The sequence below is a fragment of the Lepisma saccharinum genome, chromosome 2 (genome assembly GCF_977018435.1).
Source record: "Lepisma saccharinum chromosome 2, izLepSacc3.1, whole genome shotgun sequence".
In the NCBI taxonomy this organism is placed as follows: domain Eukaryota; kingdom Metazoa; phylum Arthropoda; class Insecta; order Zygentoma; family Lepismatidae; genus Lepisma; species Lepisma saccharinum.
In genome coordinates, this window is record NC_139230.1 from 95,690,013 (window position 1) to 95,712,046 (window position 22,034).

General features: G+C 35.8%; 1 protein-coding gene across 1 annotated transcript in view; it reads left to right on the forward strand.

Moving 5' to 3' along the window:
- Positions 1 to 15,283, forward strand: part of LOC145984104 (store-operated calcium entry-associated regulatory factor-like) — an 87,669-nt gene extending 72,386 nt beyond the window's left edge. Inside the window, exon 7 of the mRNA XM_083117523.1 lies at positions 13,422 to 15,283. Within this exon, the coding sequence (XP_082973649.1) occupies positions 13,422 to 13,560 (139 nt within the window). The 3' untranslated portion in view covers positions 13,561 to 15,283. The remainder of the gene's footprint in view (positions 1 to 13,421) is intronic.
- The last annotated feature ends 6,751 nt before the right edge of the window (positions 15,284 to 22,034 follow it).

Sequence of the window (22,034 nt, forward strand, 5' to 3'; positions counted from 1 at the left end):
AACCCGAAATTGACTCTGTTCTTGTCCCGAAATTTTGCTTTTTTATTTACCAAAAATATGTGCCTCTAGTCATTACTATATATTTTCTGTTGAACAGTTTGGATGCTGAAGTTTTGATCGTGAATAGTTTGACCAGACTTAACAATCATTTTGTTAAATTTACTATTCAGCTCATCAATAGCAACTTCCACTAATGTTATTAGACAACTTCTTCATACTACTTTCATTTCCATGTTCAAGGTTGACTAAACTTTCAAACTTTTTTTGATTGATTTGGAGTGTTTTCTTAATTTCTACACATTCATTTTCTACCTGTTTTACATAAGAATCAAGAACCTCTCTTAATTTTTTATGTTGATTTACAGAAAACTCGTTTATCTTCTCTTCTAATTTCATGCTCAAGTTGACCACTTGTTCCTTCAGTTCATTGGTGTATTCCTTCGTTTCACCCAAATTATCAGACACTTTCTTTTGACTTGTGCTTCCAATAATTCGAAGTCTTGCCTTAACAGACCTATACTGCTGCCTACATTACTTACACTGGCTTCAACACTATTAATATCGACTTTGACATTATTTTCAACACTCTTAATATCAGCCTTGACATTAGCTTCAACACTACTGACTTGCTCTACCAGTCAAGCTTCAAATTGTTTAAAGAGAAACTCCAATTCCTTCTTTGTAGCCATTTTCAACTTCTGTTACTGCTAGTTACGAATTTTAGTCACCGGGTTCAGTACAACTATTTTATAATTTTGTCGCTACAGTCACAGCATGATAAAGTTACTCGTCACTCTTCATTTTCCACTTCGAACGTAAGTACTAAACTTTTTCTAACATCACAGTTGAAAAGGTTGAAGTTCTCCATCTAACAGCTACTACCGGCTTCTGACGTAGACGTTCGAGTCCTCCTGTTCGTGCACCATTCTTATGACGACGGGAAGTAATAAGATTCAGTTTTCTTGACATACTATTTATTAAGCGCAAATAAATAATTGTGAGTATTATAAAGCTTCCACTCATACATACTTCCGTACTCGAAAAAAACCTCGAGCCACTGCCACAGTCTGGCATGTACCGATCAGCTGTTCCAACTGCCAGCACTTCCTTTTTCTTATCTCGCTCGGGCCACAGAGCGTTGAGGAGCTCTGAAGTCAGTCACCTGTCTGCTACATCACAGGGACGCTCCTATCTCAAGGCTTTTTTATTTGTGCACATCTCAGTACACTTGATTACAAAAATATTCCAATGATACAACTGTCATAACTTTTTGATTATTACTATTTGTATTTATTACATCTGTTCAAGATTTTTAACCTTTAGCAGACCATCTCGTAGGTAGATGAAGTCGGTTATGTTTATTTTCAGAATGACAGAGCTTTGAGCAGAGGTTAAATTTATACATTGTACCTCCGAATAATGAAAGTCAAAGGAAGAAGAAGAAAGTTGAATTTTAAAAATATGGTATTCAGCACGCCCCTGTGTCCACAATAGACCAAAGTGTAAAGGAAAAAGAATGTTGTGTGTAGAAATGACACAATCCTACAAACATGAAAAGTTCCGTTGAAAACAGGCTGGTACATATTCAATGTGGCTATTCACCGGGAATTCCTTGAATTTTGGGATTTCTTCGTAAATTATTGGCTCTGGGAATTATACATGAATTCTGCATGAAATTTTCTCCGTAGATGTGAAAAATTGCAACTTTTATTAATCAAAATCCCATTAAATGTATATATATATTTATAAATACCCTGAGGCAAGTTTTTCACATTTTTATGGCGGAAAGAAAAGAACTCTGTTTGGAAAATAAACCTGAATTATCACAATCCATTTACTTTGTTAGTGTCCTATGCAGAACAATCTATCTGACAGACAGAAAATCATTGCAAGATCATGAAGTTGATTAGTTAAATTTGAGTTTGAAATTCTTATACAATTATAATTTTTTTGTAGATTAGAATATCCCATATCATTTGTGACTTGTGTTTTTAGATATACTGCATTTCATATCTGAGAATGTGAAGTGGCAAACATAAACTCCGCACTTTGAATTAAACATTTTAAATATATATATACCATTTTATTGAATTGAATTAGAATTTTTGAATACCGGGTGGCCAGAATTAAAGTTACCCAACTCAGAGCCCTGTGTAGCCTGGTTGAAGAATCGTAGAACTCTGAAATTTGGTGAATCCACTATGCAGACCATGGGGAAGAGGATGGCGATAAAAAAAAGTTCAATTTTCTGCCACCAGGTTGAAATGTGGCACCGTACTTCCATGATGAGTTGTACAAATAATCACGTTAAGTGATTTAGCTGAGTTATTAGAGAGATATTTGTTAATGGCTGGAAGTTGCGAGAAAATAATCTCTCGTTTATTGCAAGATTGCAAGGTAAAGGCAAATCCACAACCAATTGGAGCAGTTTACGTCATTATTACAACCCATCATGGAAGTACAGTGCCACATTTCAACCTGGTGGCAGAAAATTGAACTATTTTTTTTAAAAAAATTTTATCGCCATCCTCTTTTTCATGGTCTGCATAGTGGATTCACCAAATTTCAGAGTTCTACGATGCCTCAAACAGGCTACAGAGAGCTCAGAGTTGGTAACTTTAATTCTGGCCACCTGGTACATTAGAATCACACAGATCCTTTATATTGTTAATATATTTGTGCATGTTTGGGTGTGTGTGGTGAGAGGCAGTAATACATAAGGTTGGAATAGAGAAAACATCAGCTTGTATGTACCCTTGAATTTTTGGAAAGTTCTCCTTGAAACCAGGAATTATACTTGAATTTTATCATGGTCCTAGAGTAGCATACTGATATTGATGAAAAAAGTAATAACAATATCCAAAAGTGTGTGACACGATATTTTATAGCATGTAGCTGGGCCCATAAACTAACGACGACCAAACTGGAATACGCCGTGAGACAAAATTATGCTTGCAACATGGGTTGTTTAAGTTTTCCCGAACACATGGAAAAATCCCACAAGGCAACATCATTTAAACCATACCACAGTTCCCCAATAATGTAAACTAGGTTTCCAAAACGTAAGTTACATGTGATACTTAAATACTTATGCATTTGCTTGTAAATCATAAAAAATTGTTGTTGATCCACATAATTTATTTTTGTATCTTGAATCACAGCATAACATTTATGCATAAGGAAAAGGTAATACAACGATAGACCTAATATGGTTGGACCTTTAAAAATACAATACATTCGTGTTCAGGGTTTTGCGTGACATGCAACAATTAATATAGTTATTTTGAGGTTATAATTCATACTCTTGTTTCTTACTCATTATGCTTACACGATATATCAAGTTATTCACGTCATTTTTTAAATAATGAACATAAATGTTAAAAATGAGACGTGGACAGCTAAAATTACTCTTAACGGTTCTGCCAAGTAATATTGTATTGCATCATAAAACTTTTAGATGCTCGTTCGTGAAATTGTTAAGAATGCAATGAAGGTTATTAAAAGGGACATGGGAGGAATATCAGTCGGCTTCTTTATCTTTTGTATTCTGATTGGCCAAGTTCACTGGCACGAAAATACATACCGCTATGCAAAAATGATCACTGTGACTTTTTCTTCATCGATTTGCAATTACGCAAATGTTTGGGAGTGTACGTAATTTCTAGATAAGTTCACAATGATATTAAAAGGGGATTTAGCATACACGTGTCACCACATAAGTTCATTATTTATACATTTATTATATTAATTTAATAATGCAAACATTTCGTGAACTATGTTAATTCACACAATTAGGTGATTTTCACTTCAAAGTACCTTACTTCGATTTTAAGTCCTCACGGCTATGCTTCTCTTTTCTGCATGTTACACATCATGAAAATTGGGTACATATCATCAAAATTGGGCTGGTCAAATCACGATGTTACTTCTTTCTGGCAACTGCACATGCAGCCTTCAGCGACTGGTCAACCATTCAGGAACTGATTACCAAATCAGCTGCATGCACGTCACCTAGATAAACTGGTTCCAAGGCCAAGCTTCCACTTCACAAATTCTATCACCGTATGATGGTAGAAAAATCACTTGCCTATTTCCGATGTACTGTTATTGCCAACTTAGCACTTAACACTGTAGTAAACCCAACATGTTTACCTTCGCGAAGAAATACCAAGTTACTTGTCAAGAAGGTTGTAAAAAAAAAAACAGATGTTTGCTGGTCGACGAATAGAGTCATGAGGGGAAATGGGAGTTTACCATAAATGTGTGGAGAGCGATAAGGCTGACATCTAGCAGTAGAACTATAAAATAAGTCAGTGTTTCTTACGATGGAAAATTTATGCGTTGGGGGAAATTCCGAAAGGGAATTTAACTCAGTGTAACGTTGATGGTAATTTATTAAGAGAAAAGTATTTGCTTTATCGTCAACTTTGCAAGTGGCAGTGTTGCCAGCTTATGAAAAAATTCTGGGAAGTCGCTTCTAGTGTCAGCCCTATGGATGCTGGATGTACCAAACTTGCAGGGATGCATGGTAAAAGACCACTCTGTGAGGTCATGTAATGCCCATCCTTCACTTGGGAGAAGAATGGCAATTATACAACATTTTCAAAATTCATAATTTTTAGAAAACTTTGAAAATTGTGCATTTCCCCCTGGACCCTTAATTGTTGCAGGTTGTTAAAGTGTTATGTTCTCATTATTATATGTAAAAGTGAAATATATGAGCAAAGAGTTATAACCCATTTTATATGATGATGTATCGGAAAATACTCAGAGGGAAAACAAAGACATTTTCAATTTGTTTGTTAATAATAGTAACAATGTATAATATATATTGTTTTGTAATTCAGGTATGTCAAACTCTCATATAAATGAACGAAAAGACAGAACTGAATTATCATCTGTAGTTTTCAAGATATGACGTGTTAATTGCTGCCACATGGAGGTAGTTTCAATCGAAACCAACCATCCGTAATGCCATCATTTTGGTGGTTTTGTTCAAAACCAGCCATACATTAAAGGTTAAATTCTGAAATGATCTACATAACTTTGCAGGCATACATCCCTCTTTTAGTTAGCTTGTTACAACTTTTGCCATCATGTATTTGTATTTGTGAGAGATGACACATATTTTTCTATGAACTTGAATTAGAAACTTACAAATAATGATGATGATGAGAAATCCGTATACTGGCCAATACTCTTCCAGAGGATGGGCATCTCGTGTAAAATTCTGTGCAACACTTTCACAGTCTATATGTTGAAAATTTGGAAAGTGCATACTTTTCATTAATTTTGCACCACTATTATGTACAAAAATGATTTTGGGATTGTATTATATATATATATATATATATATATATATATATATATATATATATATATATTATTTTAATGTGAATATGGATGCATTATGGAAAATGGATTTTGGGATCAAATGACATCTATTTTAATTCTGATACATAAATAATAAATGAGAAGGAAAAAGGAAACTCTCACCTGATACAGGAAACATTTGCATTTTTTGCAGCCTCGAGCTGCATTAACAGTTGTAGAGAAAATAAATGATGAACAAAACAGAAGTGCGAGTTAGGGTGGCTACTTGCCTGAAATGCTGCTTGAATTATTGGCTCAGGGAATTCTGCATGCATTTTTATCCGTAGACGTGAAATATTGCAGATTTTATGAATCCAAATTCAATTTTAATTTATAATATTTATAAATGCCCTGAAGCAAGTTTTCCACAGTTTAGCTTTTATTTTTATTGAGGAAGGAGAAGAAAGCTGCATGGAAAACAAAACAGAATTCTCCCAATCTGTTTTTTACTTTGTTAGAGTCCTTTGCAGAACAATCTATCTGACAGACTGAAGATTATTGCCAGATAAGATGTCTTGAAGGTAAATTTGATTGAGTAAATTTGAGTTTGAAATTCTTATACAATTAACAATCTTTTGTAGATTATATTTCCCATGTTATTTGTGACTTGTATTTGTAGATGTATTTCGACTCTATGTGAAATAGCAAATGTAAACTGCACACCTTTAATTGGATTGAATTAGAATTTTTGGATACATTGGAACCACACAGACCCTTTTATACTATTAATATATTTGTGTGTGTTTGTGGGTGGTGAGAGGTGGTAATATGTGAGGTTAAAATAGAGAAAACATTTCTTGTACTCTTGAATTTTTGGAAAGTTTGCCTTAAAAACTGGGAATTATGCTTTAATTTTATCATGGTCCTAGAGTGACCACCCTGCAATACCACCTCCACCTGAACAATCCCTGATACACCCTACATTCCCTCCTCTACATTCTCAACAGTGATCCTGACACTGGAAACATCTTTCCAGACAAGCCCAGATTTATTTTGAAGTGTGGCTTCCTCCCAAGTTCAACAGTATATTGGTCCACAATACCTTTCTCCCCACAAATGAACAGTGAAATGTGCAAAACCTTTTTAATTTTCATCAGCTCTCCTACTTTCCACATTTCCACTGCCACAGGCTCAAAAGGAACTGGCCACACTTCAAACCTCATCTATATCCTCGCATGCAACAACTGATATCTTTTACCTGGGGAAAACATCCACAGCCCTCAACCTCAGGATCAACAACCACCACTCCTCCACCCAAAGCCTGGACTTCACTGTCACCATTCATAGAAACAGTCGCAATACCCCTTTCAATGACTGCTTCCAGGTAAAGATCATCCTCCCTTTATCCCAGTCCACCAACACCTCCATATGAAAATGATGTGAGAGGGCCTACATATCAGTAATGAATGCAACCTCACCCCCTGGCCTGAATAAGGGCACACAGTAACTTTCCAAATCCCATCCCATCTCCACCCTTGCCTTCCTCTCACATTGCCCCCCTCCCCCACCACCCTACTACTCACACATTTCAGCAAGCCTGATTAAAAAACCAAGTTTTTCTGTACTAACTTCATCTTTGTTGTGTACCTGGCAATTTATTGTATATAATTTATATGTGTATTATAGAGGGTGTCATTTTAATAACACCCACGGACCACACAAACCTAGAGAGAAAAAAGAAACAACTTTCCTCTAAAATTTTTCTCGTTGGTGTGTTGTTTCGGCACTATAGTCGATCAGAAAACCCCGTTTTGCTGCCTGAATTCTGGCAACCCAACAACACAACATTTGATTGCATGTGAGATGTCATGAAGCGATGCTTACCAGGGTCGCCAGAACACAAATATTATGTAAAAATGACATAGCTACAACCAGCCACATTATGTACCGTAAAAAAAAGCAAGAAAATGCATTCTGTAACCCAGCAGAAAGTGAACTATATGAAAAATGGTAGAAAAACAGCTTATTCAAAAGGAAGTGGTAATGTCGAATTTTGTCTCAGCCTGCATGTCAAATGTTTGCAAATCTCATTGCCAAGTTAGCATCTACAGTTTAGTCTTAATTACAGTTTAGTTTAGTTTACTAAACAGTTTAGTTTAGTCTACACTTCGTCCTGATACTGTTTGTCTGAGACACACTGAGCAGTTGACAAAATAGAAATTAAAGAACTCAAATTTCCAAAGGTAAGTAACACACAGCATTATGTGGCAAGGGACAAAAATGGTTGAACATAAAGGGATATAAATAGTAGTAAAACAAGCTCTTCGACGAATGTGTTTATTTATGCTCTGGATACACATGTAATAGTTTACAACTGTGAATATGACAGTATATTCGCTGCTGATTCATGATTAGGTGTTACTGTGGTTGTACGTGTTTTAGCCATAATGTAACAATGTGAACCTCGGATACTTCCATTATCAGCACCACAATACCACAACGCATATATCAGGATAAATCAATATGCAAACCTGTAGATATCAACCTTGCAACAAGATTTGCAAATATTTGACATGTAGCGGGGTGAAAGCAGCCAGATGGAAATTGTAAGTCCAATAAAATTTCTTGTTGATGATGATGATTATATTTGACATGTTGGCTAAGGGACAAAATCCAATATTACCAGTTTATGTTGAATATGTTGTTTTTCTACCATTTTTTTGTATCGTTGATTCACTTCCCTGTTCCCTGTGATGACTGCTGGTCTTCTGGCTGGTAGGCCATGTTACGCTAGATGTTCGGTATACTGGACGCATTCCTATCTTCGATTTACTGCTCATAATGTGGTTGGTAGTCTGTAATTTTTTACAAAATTTGTGTGTTCCTTGCAACACTGCCGTGAACTGTTTCGCCACAGGAAATGATGTCACAGATGCAGTCAAATGTTGTGTTGCCAGCATTCAGGTGGCAAAATGAGCTTTTTTGAACTACTGTGGTACCGAAACAAAGCACCAACGAGAAAAATGTTACTGAGAAAATTGGTTTATTTTGATGTCCCCTATAGGTTTCTGTGTTCCGTGGACACCATTAAAATGACACCCTGTATATTACATTATTACTATATTTTATAATTCTTTTTCAAACATCTTTTACTTATACAAGGCTTCATAAGTCATGACAACTATTTTTTTCATGAGAATGCAGGACCTACACAAAAATTTGAAATATAGAAATGGAAGAGGCTGTGTATGGAACTAAACAATGTATGAACAATGCAGGTCATGCGTACCAGTGGTTGGTAGGGAAGTGCCAAAAAAGAATCATTAAGGAAAGTATTGTTTTCCGTGCAAGCATTAGTCACAAGGCTACATGGGCAGTATAAGAACAAAAAGAGGCACACACAAAATGCCCTATGAACCCTTAAAGTAGTCCTTCAGAGCTTCCACAACACTCTGTCAATGAAATCACAGGCGTCAAATATCATCCGCCTCATCACTTGTGGTGAGTTGAGACGACTCACGTTTCATGACGATGGCAATGTCCTCTCAAGCCTGAAACTGTCTCCCATGCAGTTGCTACTTTACTTTGGGTGTGAGGTCAAGATCACACAGAAAGACATCTGGTGAGAAGGGTGAGTGCCCTAGTACCTCCCACCCCCATCCATCACATAGCTCCCACATACTCGTGAGGAATGATGGCATATTCCAGAAGATCAGAATGTTTGTCCCTAATGGCTTCCACCAACTCCCTGTGGCATTCTCTGGCAGTTTGCCCATGGAGAATGACTATTTTCATATAAGAATGCTGTTCATGCCAAGTAACTTCCATCGTGCACAAAGGTTGACTCACCACTGATGTTCATGCGCCCTCCGTGTGATAACTGTACGTTCCACTGCCATCTAGTGACAAAATGTACTACTACAGGTGGCTTGCTCTTCGGGGTGCAAGTGCAAGATCACACTCACATTGTAGTTGCTATGAGTTTCTTTTGTTCTTGTTTTTGTACTGTCAATGTGGCCTTGTGACTAATAGGTCATTCGAGGTGAGTTGCCACACCTAAGAAACATTTGGCTGAAAAACCTACATATTTTAGTCTCTGGTGTGGTTATATTTTGAACCAACCTTAATTTAGTCTTGTTTCCATGGATCATGTTTCAATTTCTGTAAATGGAATGCAACCTGAAATTTGAGCCATTTCTTAACACAATGCATTTGATCATCTCTCGTGATAATTAAAGGTGAGAGGGCCTCTCGATGGCACAGTGGTAGCGTCGTCGCCTTGTAATCAAGGGGTCCCAGGTTCGATACCCAGTGGAAGCACATAGTGGTTCGGATTCCACTTTAAACTGTAGGTCCAGTCCCGATTAGCCTTACTATGCACAAAGGGGACTTAAAACACCAACTCAAACCAATTACAGGTGAGATGCCCCACACGATAAACTGAAAAAGTTTAATATAGAGTTTCATTGTGAGAAACAAGCATGTTATATTTTGTTGAATGAAAAGCAAAATATTTCAAAATCATTACATGACATGTAAAGAAGAGGGGAAAATGAAAGTTTGTCAACAAATTAGATTTTGAAAATAGAAAATGTTGCCTAAGTAGAATTATTCATATTCCACCCAGGTTTATTCATAGTTCTTTATTTTTTTCTTCTCTTTCTCTCACAAACATTACACCTATCACCATCTCTATCGTGCATGGACTTCTAACAGTCTATTTTTGGATGTTGCCATTTCCCAGTCTTCTAAACATCCTAAACACTTTAATTCCTTTCCTAATTGTGAGTCCATGTTTTCTTCATCAGATTAGGATTCCAGAGCATGGGTTCCAAGGTTATCATCATCATTTATTGGCTCAATTTGAATTCTTCATTGGGCACTTTTTCCCTTAATCTGGTGATTTCTCACTCTTCATGTGTAATTTATTAGATTTTAATCTAGGGCAATTCTCTGAAGAGTGAAACCAGGATATCAAATTATTAAGTTGCAAAATTATTTTTCATTCACGGTATTTAGGTAGTGTATAATCTAATCTAAACTATCACAGGAAACATAAAACTGATAAATATTTAGAAAATATTTTAAAAAAAAACTAAAGTTGAATGTCATTTTACAAGTGAAAAACTGAAATTTTACCTCAGGTACAGACACATTTTTATAGATATACAAGATGTACAACTTTGCTTCCACCGTTTTTCCCCAAAAATATGACGCTGGAATGATAAACATTGCTTACCCAGGCATTATTCAAAGTATTGTCCATCGCTGGCCACTACTTTCTCCCATCTTTCGGGCAGCGTACGAATGCCGCGTCTAAAAAATTGTTCATCTTTGGAGGCGATCCATGAATCGATCCACTTTTTGACTTCTTCATAAGATCGGAAGTGTTGGTCAGCCAGTTCATGAGCCATTGATCTAAACAGGTGATAATCAGAGGGAGCGATGTCTGGAGAATAAGGCGGGTGGGGTAGGACGTCCCATCTTAATGTTTCCAAGTACGTTTTCACCACTTTGGCAACGTGGGGTCGTGCGTTGTCATGCTGAATCATACCCATGGCTTTCAGACGTTTTGAAATGGCTTGCTGTGTCACTCCCAATGATCGTGCCAATTCTTCTTGAGTTTGACGCAAGTCTTCACTCAGCAATGTCTCCAATTCTGCATCTTCGAAAACTTTCTGTCTTCCACCACTATGCCGGTCTTTGACGTTAAAGTCACCGTTCTTGAAGCGTTGAAACCACTCACGACAGGTTCTCTCACTTATAGCGTCCTCACCATACGTAGTGGAGAGCATTCGATGAGCCTCAGCCACAGTTTTCTTCATATTGAAACAAAAAAGTAGAACCTCTCGCAAATGGCAAGAATTTGGCTCGTACACTGACATTTTCAATCGTGAACAACTTCACGATGCACACACCGCTCGACTAATGTTTGAATTGGGTTATCTTGACAGAGGTCCAAGCTAACTGCGTGACGTCTGCGATCTGCTTCTTTCGACCGCTACTTCCTGTTGTTGCCACCTGTCGGAAAACGGCGGAAGCAAAGTTGTACACCTTGTATGTAATTAGCATATTTGAATTATTTTTATTCATCAAATATAGGGTTACTTAGCTGCATATTGAATATGGAAATAAAGGAATTAGTGCTTTTATAAACTGCAAAACTGGCATTTTGAAAGTACCCTGCGCATTATGCCAAATATTAACATTTTCTTGTGGAGCAAGATTTTTTTTACAGAAAAACATTTCCAAACTAAAATATACTTTCAATAAACAGCATAAAGAACTGGAGATGTAATTATTACAACTTCATTCATGCCACTAAAACACCAGTGCAAATAGTTTACATGTCCTGTGCATCACACTTCAAAATGTAACATCTTGAAACTTAAACTTTTCCCTAGAATTAACTGGGAGAGGAGGCCTATTTTTTTTTACAATTTGCTTGGTTGCGTGCAATAATTTATCAGTCTTCAGAGGCAAGTTTCAGTGGTTGGCATCACCAGCCTTCACCATTATGGATATCTCATATTCATCACCAACCTTTTTCGTAACTTCTCCGGGATAGTGTTTGTCGCCATATCTTACTACGACCCAGTCACCCATGCTATAGCTTGCACTCGCATTAACATGAATTTCTAATTCAGGAGTTACAGCATTCTCAAGGGTATATAAACCTCTACCTATAATAGCTTTTATGGTGTGTACCAATTTGATGTCTGCAAATTGTAGTGCAAAGTCTACACCAAACTGTGTGTAAATATGGTACCCTGGAACTTCTTCATATCACAGAAATAATCAATTAAAAAGATCTATGTGCTTCTCACATGTATTTCTGAACCCCTGCATCTCACAGGTTTTTTTATTAAATTTGATAATTTATTTCCTGGTATGTGATAAGCAACCACCAAGTATTAAAACGCTGAATATGATAGATCAGTGCAATATCAATTAACCAACACACCAGACTCACTTAACCATATATGAATATTCCATGCATCATGCAAAGAATTACCCTCAAAATTTTATGAAATACTATGGGACGTGTTCAGGTTCGAGTCTCCTAGGGGAAAGTGTAACAAGTTTTCTCCTGAGATTTCAGCCAGTGTATGGGACTGGTGACCACCCATCATCATGAGGAAATTGAGAGCTACAAATGAGTGGGAGTGAGGTGGTCAGTCGATAGGTAGGCCCTGACCCCGACGAGCTGTTGCACTATGGGTTATTTTTATGTTTATTTTACAAAATATCTTCATTTATTCATTTTTAAAAAATATTCCAATTATTATTTTAAAGTAAAATAAGATTAAAAGAAGGTGGGACATCTCTTCTCCCATGAAATTAATGGAGCATCTCTCCTTTCTCTAAGATAGGGCATTTGTCCTTTTGTGTAAGGAGAAATTCCCCCTCTATCATGCTCATTGAAAAGAGTACGTGAAATCTTTGTACATTTCTTGCATGATTTAGCTCAAACAGGACCAAATTAATGATTATTGTAGAAGTTCAACAGTAGTTTTAAAGTTGATATTTTACTCTTGAGGTAGAAAAGTGGTGGAATTTACCCTTTGCCTCAATTATTTTAAAAAATAAAAGACCCATCAACTCAGATTTCATGCATGATAACATTCAGGCTGCACCTGAGAACAAAAATAATAACTAGTGCATTCATACAGAATCTCTCTGAATTATTTATAGCACATGGGCTTCTCTCCTTGTAGGGTATCTCACCTGAAATTACTCTACATGCATGTAGAATAACACTTTTTTTAAATGAATTTTTTCGAACTTCCCTATCATCCTGCATTCTCACAAAAAAAATAGTTGCCATGAATGACTTATGCCCTCATATATCCCTGCATACAGGTTTGACATAATTCTTGTTGGAATGTTAATGAATAGACACACTGTATGTTTGATTTTCAAGGTGTGTTTTACTTTAATGTAACATGTGTTGAAATTCATGAATTCACATATTTTTATCATATTCACATAATTTCAAGAAAACTAATGTAATAAATATGTTTCTTGGCGTTATTGTGTCTGTGAAAATCAAGTCTAGTTATTAGTTGCAAGTGAGAATTAAAGGACTTATTCTTGAATCCTTCCAGCACTGGTCATCAGTATGGAACACCAACTTACGGTTCGTCTGGTTTCACCAATCCATATCCAGAACCAAGCTCATCCTTTGGTGGATCATCATCAGGTACTAGGACTACTTCAGCATTTGGGGAAACACGTAGGAGGTAGATGTTTGCTGTAATTTTTTCATAGAGGGAATGTTTCATTTATAACTTTAATTAGAATTTATTGTTACCATTTCAATAGTGTGTGCAATTTTTCCTTATATCTACATGTAATTTATATTTAAGAGCTAGATAATAACACATAATTTCTACAAGGTTTCAGAATATAATCTAAGTCCATGGAAAATTTCATTCAGATGGGATAATTGTTGACATGGTTGGTAAAGGGGAAAAAATCATTAAAACCAAAGATAGCATGTGATCTCAGTATTTAATTTGTCAACATTTACAAAAGCAAATTTTAATGCTATTTATTAATTTTTAATAGTTTCTGATCTTATTTACTTTGATCTTCATTACATTCTTCAAATTTATTTGTGGTTTACAATGTGATCGTATATGCATATATAACAAATAGGAAACACTCAACAGACACTGTAAAAAATTAGTTTCACAGCCACAGGCTGCATCTTCAGTCATAGGATAAAGAAAGATGGGTGGAAGCAGAAGTGTGAGTTTAACCTGCAAAGTTGCCAGGTCCAGATTGAAGATGTAGTCGATACAGGAAAATGTGGTTCTCTCGCAAGACTTGCAGAAAACTGTGAGTGGTAGGGTGTGTTGGAGGAGGGAAAAGGCACTGTGAGGAGAAGGGAGGGTTGGAAATGGGGATGAGTGGATAAAGATGGGGTTGGTTTGGCTGATATGTAAGTCCTCTCTCATCTATTCCATACTGAAGTGTTGGTGAATTGGGGTAAGGGGTGGATTATCACTACCTCAAAGTAGTTATTGAAAGGGGATATTGTGATTGTTGGTATCGATGGCAACACCCTTACCCAGGTGTTGAAAACTGCTTGTTGTAGTAGTTTGTCAGCAAGAAAGTGTGTGTGTGTGTGTATCCTTACATGCAACATCTGTAGTAGCTTTTACCTGTGGGAAACATCCACAGCCCTCAACCTGGCATAAATTTAAATTTCCCAGTCGGGTGAGTGTTTCCCATTTCCTTCTTATTTGTTACTTAGTACTTGGACCGCCTTCCTTTCATCTAACCTCTGTCCTCTGATAGAAGTTACAAAGGAAGATTTTGTTATATTCACAAATTTTTTAAATGTTTAATTGCTGCTAGCTATTCCTTTAAATTTTCGTGTGGTTATTTCTCAAACAATAGACATACCATAAACTTAATTTGATACATTTCATACTTTTTATACTTTCAGTTACTATCAATTTAATCTCATAAATGTAATGTCTGTGGTTTCTACAAATCATCTGTTCATCAAATGTTGAAAGAATGTTATTGCAAACTAGATGTGTGATGTTTATCATATATTCACAGAGCAGTTTGAAAACTGCTTGTTATAGTAGTTTGTCAGCAAGAAAGTTGTCAGCGATTAAAGTTCACAGCAAATTTATGCTCTGTTTTCTTTTCTTGTATAAAAATGTACAGAAAAATTCATGTTATTTTTACTCTGACATACATGAAAGTGAATTTATTTTTGTAATCTGTATAGGCAATATATATGTAAAAATATAATAATACAAATTGTGTACCATCTGTGCAGTAATGGTGTTTTTCACAAATTTTGTTAGTTTCCATGTTGTTGTCATCACTTTTATGATGAATATTAAATAGAAGCCTAATGATATTTTTAGTATTTACAAAAACTTTAATGTGACTGTCAAGCTAAATGTGTGTAGTGGCAGAGTTCTTAAATATAACCATTTCTTCACTTCCTGTTTTATTCAAATGATGTTTACTACTTCCCCTGAGATTTTTTATGCTGCATACATTTTTGTCACATGGGGAGATTTCTTGCAATATTACATTGAATATTGCTGTCAGCCATCACGTGAATGGTTTTGAAGAAAAGCAGTGATCGCAATTGTGTTGACATTGTATTCATTTTCTTCCTGCACTGCTCGGAGTATTCAAGATGTTTATTCTTGTGTTAGTCGCAAGATAAAGTTACAGTTTTGTTCATCAGAAGGCAGCACAAGGGAAGTAATTAGCTTGTCTCTTAACTCCTTGCTTGGTGCTTGTATTTTGAAATCATCAAAGCAAAACGGCCCTCTAAGGCTGCAGATTCCAAACAATGGATGGCACCAGCTGGGGAAAGGGGGAGTTTGAAGAACAAGTGGTGGAGCAGAATGCAGTCCTTGAACAAGTATTATCAGAAGTGTGCTACTCCCTGGTCCAAGTTGCAGGAAAGAAGAATTACTGCTTTACGCTTTTGCATGCTGTCAATGCTACATACGAACAAGATTCCCAATGCAGATACGAGCATTATAAAAAAACTGAAAAAAAAACCAGAGGTTTAATCTAGCAATTATTGATGCACACACCAGTGCCGGATTAACCCTTAGATGCCAAGACCCTCATGCAGGCTACACCAGGACATGAATCTCCAAAAGGTACCCACATAATGCCTGGTATGTTTGCCATTGATGTAAAAAAAAATACGCACTTATTGCTAATACTTTTGGAAAAAACAATTTTTCAATGCACTAAACAGCGAACGTGTTTTCAGTGGGAAATTTGAAATTCTGCATGCTTCTAAATGAAATATTATATATTTCTGGAACTAAGAATGTTAGAGGTACAAATGATACCTCGTTTTGTTCAGTATACTTTGGGCTATAATCCTGATGAAAAAAAATAATAATAATCCGTAATCAGTTAGTAGAAGGAGGAAAGGGAAAGTAACTATTTTCTTACACGAAATTTGAAATTCATTGGACCCCCACGCAGGCAGGCTATGCCAGGATGTGAATCTCCAAAACGTACTATATGTCAAGAAAGAAAGTGCTCGGTTGATGGTAGCGTTGCATGCAAAACTGCAAATATGAAAGATTTTAAGGTCAAATCTGTGACTGAACACACCAGTCCCACTTGAAGTTTTTTGAAACTAATATATTCTTTTTTCTGGGAGTTGCGTCCCAATACTGTATTCCATAAGGATCTTCATGGGTGGCAGAAGGTAAAAAAATGTAGGGGTCTGGAAAAAAAAAAACTACATCTGAAAGAAAATAAGCAAGAAGTAAAAGTGGTAAAACAATTCAAAGCTTACATGATAAGTAAATAAATACCTACTATTACAAGCTGTAGGTGAGTGGTTAATGTTCTGGCTTCATGTTCTAAAGGATGCATGTGGAGCGCTGTCACAGTTTTTTTTAATTTCTTTTTTTTTTAGTTGCCAATGAGGCACCAACACGTGTGTGATCAAATCCACATTTAGACAGTGATTTTTTAAATAATCTGTAACCACAGATTCTCGAATACATGGGATGCAGGAAGTGCATACCACATGCATTTTTAATCCATGATTTCACCTGCTGATTTCGAAAAGCATCTTAGATTTTTCCTTCTTGACAAAGACTTTCTACACTTGGAGACCAAACATAGAACTGTCAGATCATACCTACTTTCACTGATTATAAATTAATAATAATCCATGGCTCGACAGCCCTGGAAGGGCTTTGGCCTATCTCCCGACTGCCAGTCTCCCTCCCATAAAACTACCTAGAGGTCTGGAGTTCTTCAACCGGTAATGGGGTGACATGAGGTCAGCACGTCGATCCCTCAGCCGTTATAGGAGATATCAGAGAGACTACTCACTCGTAGCTCCCCAATTTCCTCATGATGGTGGATTGCCACTGGTCCTATACACATGCTGAGAACACAGGCAGACTCGAAACCATGCCATCCCGCAGTTCGATTCTTATATATAGCTACAGATTTTACAACAAAATTATAATCTTAAAATCTGGACTAATTCGGTCGACACATGTAACCTAATTTGTTCTTAAGTACTATATTTTTTGTTTTAAAAATTGAAATCTATACACTGTTAATTCTATTCATAACTCAACCAATATTTTTTTCAATAACAGCTCGAATTTTTGACAAATTTGCTAAGAATTTCCACATTAACGTTCCACTATTTCTTGATCTTGCGTGATACGCAAAGCAAGATCTGTATGTCTCGTTCACATGCCTTTCCACATTTTGTAAGAAGTTTCATATCAAGTAGTTACTCTTAAAAACATTACATTTTTATTAAAGTAACAGTTGTGCTGATATGTGTAATTGATTCCATCCTAGGTATACACTAGTTGGCACTGCATTGTAAAAAAAAAAAATCTGTTATCATACCAACTTGACCACAATGTCACATTCACAAAGGATTTTATTTGCCCACTTAGGCTTCTGTCAAAAAAAAAATATATATATATACGACTTTATATGTTATTTGACAATAAATGTAAGTTTAGGTATTCAAAGGAAGTGCAGGGAAGTAGGGATAATGCATAGAAAAGCCTGTTTTGCCCAGGATGCAATTCACACACAGGAAGTTAGTTCCTTGATCGCTCTGCAATAGGACATTACCCAAAGGCTCCTGGAAGTGTGGTCTCTGCCTCAACATGTAGCCTCCGCGATATGACGTCACACCTTGGTTCAATTACTTGGATCCACAAATTAAACCTCCATGCAGTGGAGAGACGAGTAATTTGGTAAGCAAGGGATGTGGTCAAGGGGAAAGGGGGGGTTAAACATTTGTATGTCGATAGGGAATGATGAGTGCAGTGATACAAAGTCTCTCACTGCATGTTATTTTACCTCCAAATTCACATTAACGCCTTGTACTAATGTATAACTTTTAAGATTTAGTTGCATGTTGTCACATGTGTACCATATTAATCATGTATTTTTTTGTAATTATTGAACTTATTGAAATTTGTAATTTGAACATCCATTTGAATCACTATACTCATAGACTACAATATAGTTAATTTTTTTTACAAATAATGAATGTTCATAGCATAGAATATAGCACCATATGTAACTTATATTTAATATTTGAAAATAGTGTATGGAAGGACAGCATATTATGATAACATATACATAAAGACAACCACCCATGAAAATATAACATAGGATTGTTGAAAACCAAAAATAAACTGCCAATATTTGGATATATTAAAACTAGAATAAAATTTTAATGCATGTTCATAGTAAAGATTGACATATAACATGAAGGTTTTAAATCTAGTAAGGTACAGAATTTCTTGTTCTACAACCCTACTTTCCATAATGGGGTAACATGTCTATATCATTGAGAAATCAGTATATTGTTACAACAATTTACAATGAAGCAGTATAATTTCCATTTCAGAGCTAATAGCGATGTATTATTTGAGGAACTGTAGATAATTGTACCCTTAAATCATAATGAAGCAATACTTTATACAGAAAAAAACAAAATATTTTCGGTACAATATTATTTCTGTTGGAAATACTGCTTTGAAGTGTGAGAATCGGACAAAATATATGGGTTCTACTAAGATTGCAGTCTTTGCCATGTATTTACTTGTCAAAATATGTTGTTTTAATTACAGTTAAGCAACAATAAAATTATTTTATGGTCAGAAAAATGAAATTCTCTGCTGAATGAAAAAAACTATTTTAAATAACGATTGCTCAAGAATTCAACTGAAGGGATTAAATATATTTTGTGCAATGTCATAAATCAGAAATTCCTAACCATCGTTACTTGCAACCTCTCAGTTCCAATATAATGTTCAAGAGGTTCACTTCCAGCCAAATGTTTATTATGAAATGCCTTGCCTTAACATTATATCTTAACTTTAGCATCGTACACCCAGTGATTATGCCTACCATAGATGAACTGAATATACTAGAAATTGTACATAGGTAAAAAAAATTTGCAAGTATAAGACATACGTGGTCATATTTTTATTTTCGTATTATAAAATTTCATTACTAAAGCAATTTCTGTAAGTTAGAAACAGAAAAATGGCCACAATGCCACATACATACACAACCTACATTTGTTATTCATCCTCATGCAGCTACATATTAATTCTTCAAATAAAAATATATTTACAAAATTACAAGAATGTAAGTTTATAATAAGCTAATAATATTAATAATACAGACTTAATCTTCACACAAAAATTTATCCTACCTATTTTATGCTTCTACATAGTACACTTCGCAACATCTTATTTGACCGCCCCGAAAGAATTCTAAGTCCCGAAATCGTAAACTTAGCAACATTGCACTTCGGCTCCAGGTGAGAGTAGCCAACTTTGAGTAGGTCCTTCCACTAGACAAAAAACGCTGTGGTGAGAGGTTTTCAATTTAACACTTTCCATGTACTTAGAAACTACAAACTGCTATTATAATACACAATCAAACAGAAATAATAAATTGGAAAAAGAACCTTGAAGGATATTTACGATTCTGCTTGCTCGACTTGAAATTTTGGGGGTTTGAAACACTGAATAGAGTATTTCTCCACCTGGAGGAAATTGCCATCAAGTTTGTGCAGAAGGAAGCAAATTTGTGAGGATTTTATGCGACATTTTATTTACAATACCTTGCACAATATCGAACAGTTCTCAAAAACATATATTTTACACGACTTGTCGAGAAAATGTCCTTGAAACACAGGAAGTTGGGAGTCTTCATAAACGTCAACATGTTTTTAAGGTTATAACGTCATTAAGTTAACGTAGAGCAGTTGGTTAGGCGCTGCTATCCTTATTTTTCGTCAAGTGTGAAAGGTCGCTGGTTCAAATCCCACCATCTCCTCTTTCTTTTTTTTCTTTTTTTTTTTGTTTGCTGAACAGATAGCGTTGATATTAGAATATTTAAAAAATGAATCCGATGCACATTTGAGGCATATGCATATTTCCCCTTAGAAGTTGGAGATTTCCAGGATTTAAAGTTAAAACTTTTCTTTTTAGTTATTGTTCATATGTTGTGTTAACACACACATCATGATTAATTCACAAATCACATATATGTATTCAGGATGCAAAATGTAATGTTATTTACGTTATGTATTTTTGTTCTTCACTGACACCTAAAATATTGTTTATTTGATTTCGATATACTAAAAAAAGATATACAGTTATGTTAAGTAGTGATGTAGTGCAGTACTGTAACGAAGGAGAGCGTTTAATGAGTTCAAATTGCTAAGATTGGTAATTTTATGTCTGTTCCTTAGTAATGACTGTTGTCAATCCCCTCACCACCATCTTACCATGCATCTAAAACTAATAGTAAATCGCTAATTAACATAAGTAAATTGTTATTGCGACGGAGGCCGATTCGATAAGAAACTACTAATAAGTATTTATATATAATAATAATAATCCTTTGCGCAACAGCCCTGAAAGGCCTTGGCTTACCTACCGACTGCCGGTCTCCCTCCCACGCTTTACTTCGTCACCTCTAAGCGTGGAGATCTTCAACCAGTATTGGAATAGTCGGGGGTCAGCCAGACCTATCCCCAGCCGTTATAGTAGGTTTCCGGGACCGGATTACGCTTACTCATTCGAAGCTCCCCAATTTCCTCACGATGGTGGGTTGCCACCCGCCCTATACGTAGGCCGAATAAATTGCGACCAGAGCCGGATTCGAACCTACGCCGTCCAGCAGCGAATGATCTCAAGACGAGTGAATGCAATAAGTATTTATATAGTGAGTGACAAACAAAAAATTCAAAACCTCATAATGATCGTTAATTCCTCACTGCTTTGTATCTAAAATGTTTGTCGTCTTTGAACAGAAAGTACGAGTATCAGATATAACAAACTTTCCGCACTAACTTTGTAATATTCGAAACCACTATCACAGACTTAGCTCTACGTAACTGGAATCTGCGCATTCCACGTGGCACGTGACTTCCTCCTATCATCGAAATAACTTCCTCTTACTATTTCCTTTCACCTCGTGAAATACAGAAGCGACCAATGTTAACTTCTTAGCACGGTGGATAAACTTTACATCCAACGATAATCTCCTGAAAAAATCCTGCCTAGGTGGAGAAACGAACCTACGACCTCCCTCGTGAATATCAAGCACACTACCGCTTCTCCAGATAGCTCATATTAAAATTTGCTACCAGTTTGAAGAAACCAATTCACACATAATGTCATCTATAATTTCCTCATGGCAATTTTCATGAGGAAACAAATTCAGATAAAATCGAGAATCGCTGAAAGGGAAAAATGATGAACATGTCTATTGGCGTTTTGTCATATTTTGTAAATTGTGTAAAAATTCCCGTGTTTTGAACAAGCAATCGTTTAGTTACGAAGTATGTTGTTGTTTGTTTAAAGTAGGAACAGGAGAGCAAAAAGAAGTCATTTGAACCTGACCCCGTTTGACAAGAAACTTTAGCATTTTTCCAAAGACTGAATGAAAAGAGAGAGGAAATGGATATTCAACGTATGAAATATAAAATATGTGTGAAATTAAAACAATGGAAACCTTGAAAGATAATACTAACGAACTTCAAACTATGAAAAACATATTTTCGTGGTGGAAAACTCAACTTGATGTTTTTTTCTTTATTATGAAGTGGAGATATGGGACGATACGATCCCTCAGAAAGAGAATTTTAAGTAAGCTACCTCCAACTTTTTCAATGGTCATAATTACTAATTAGG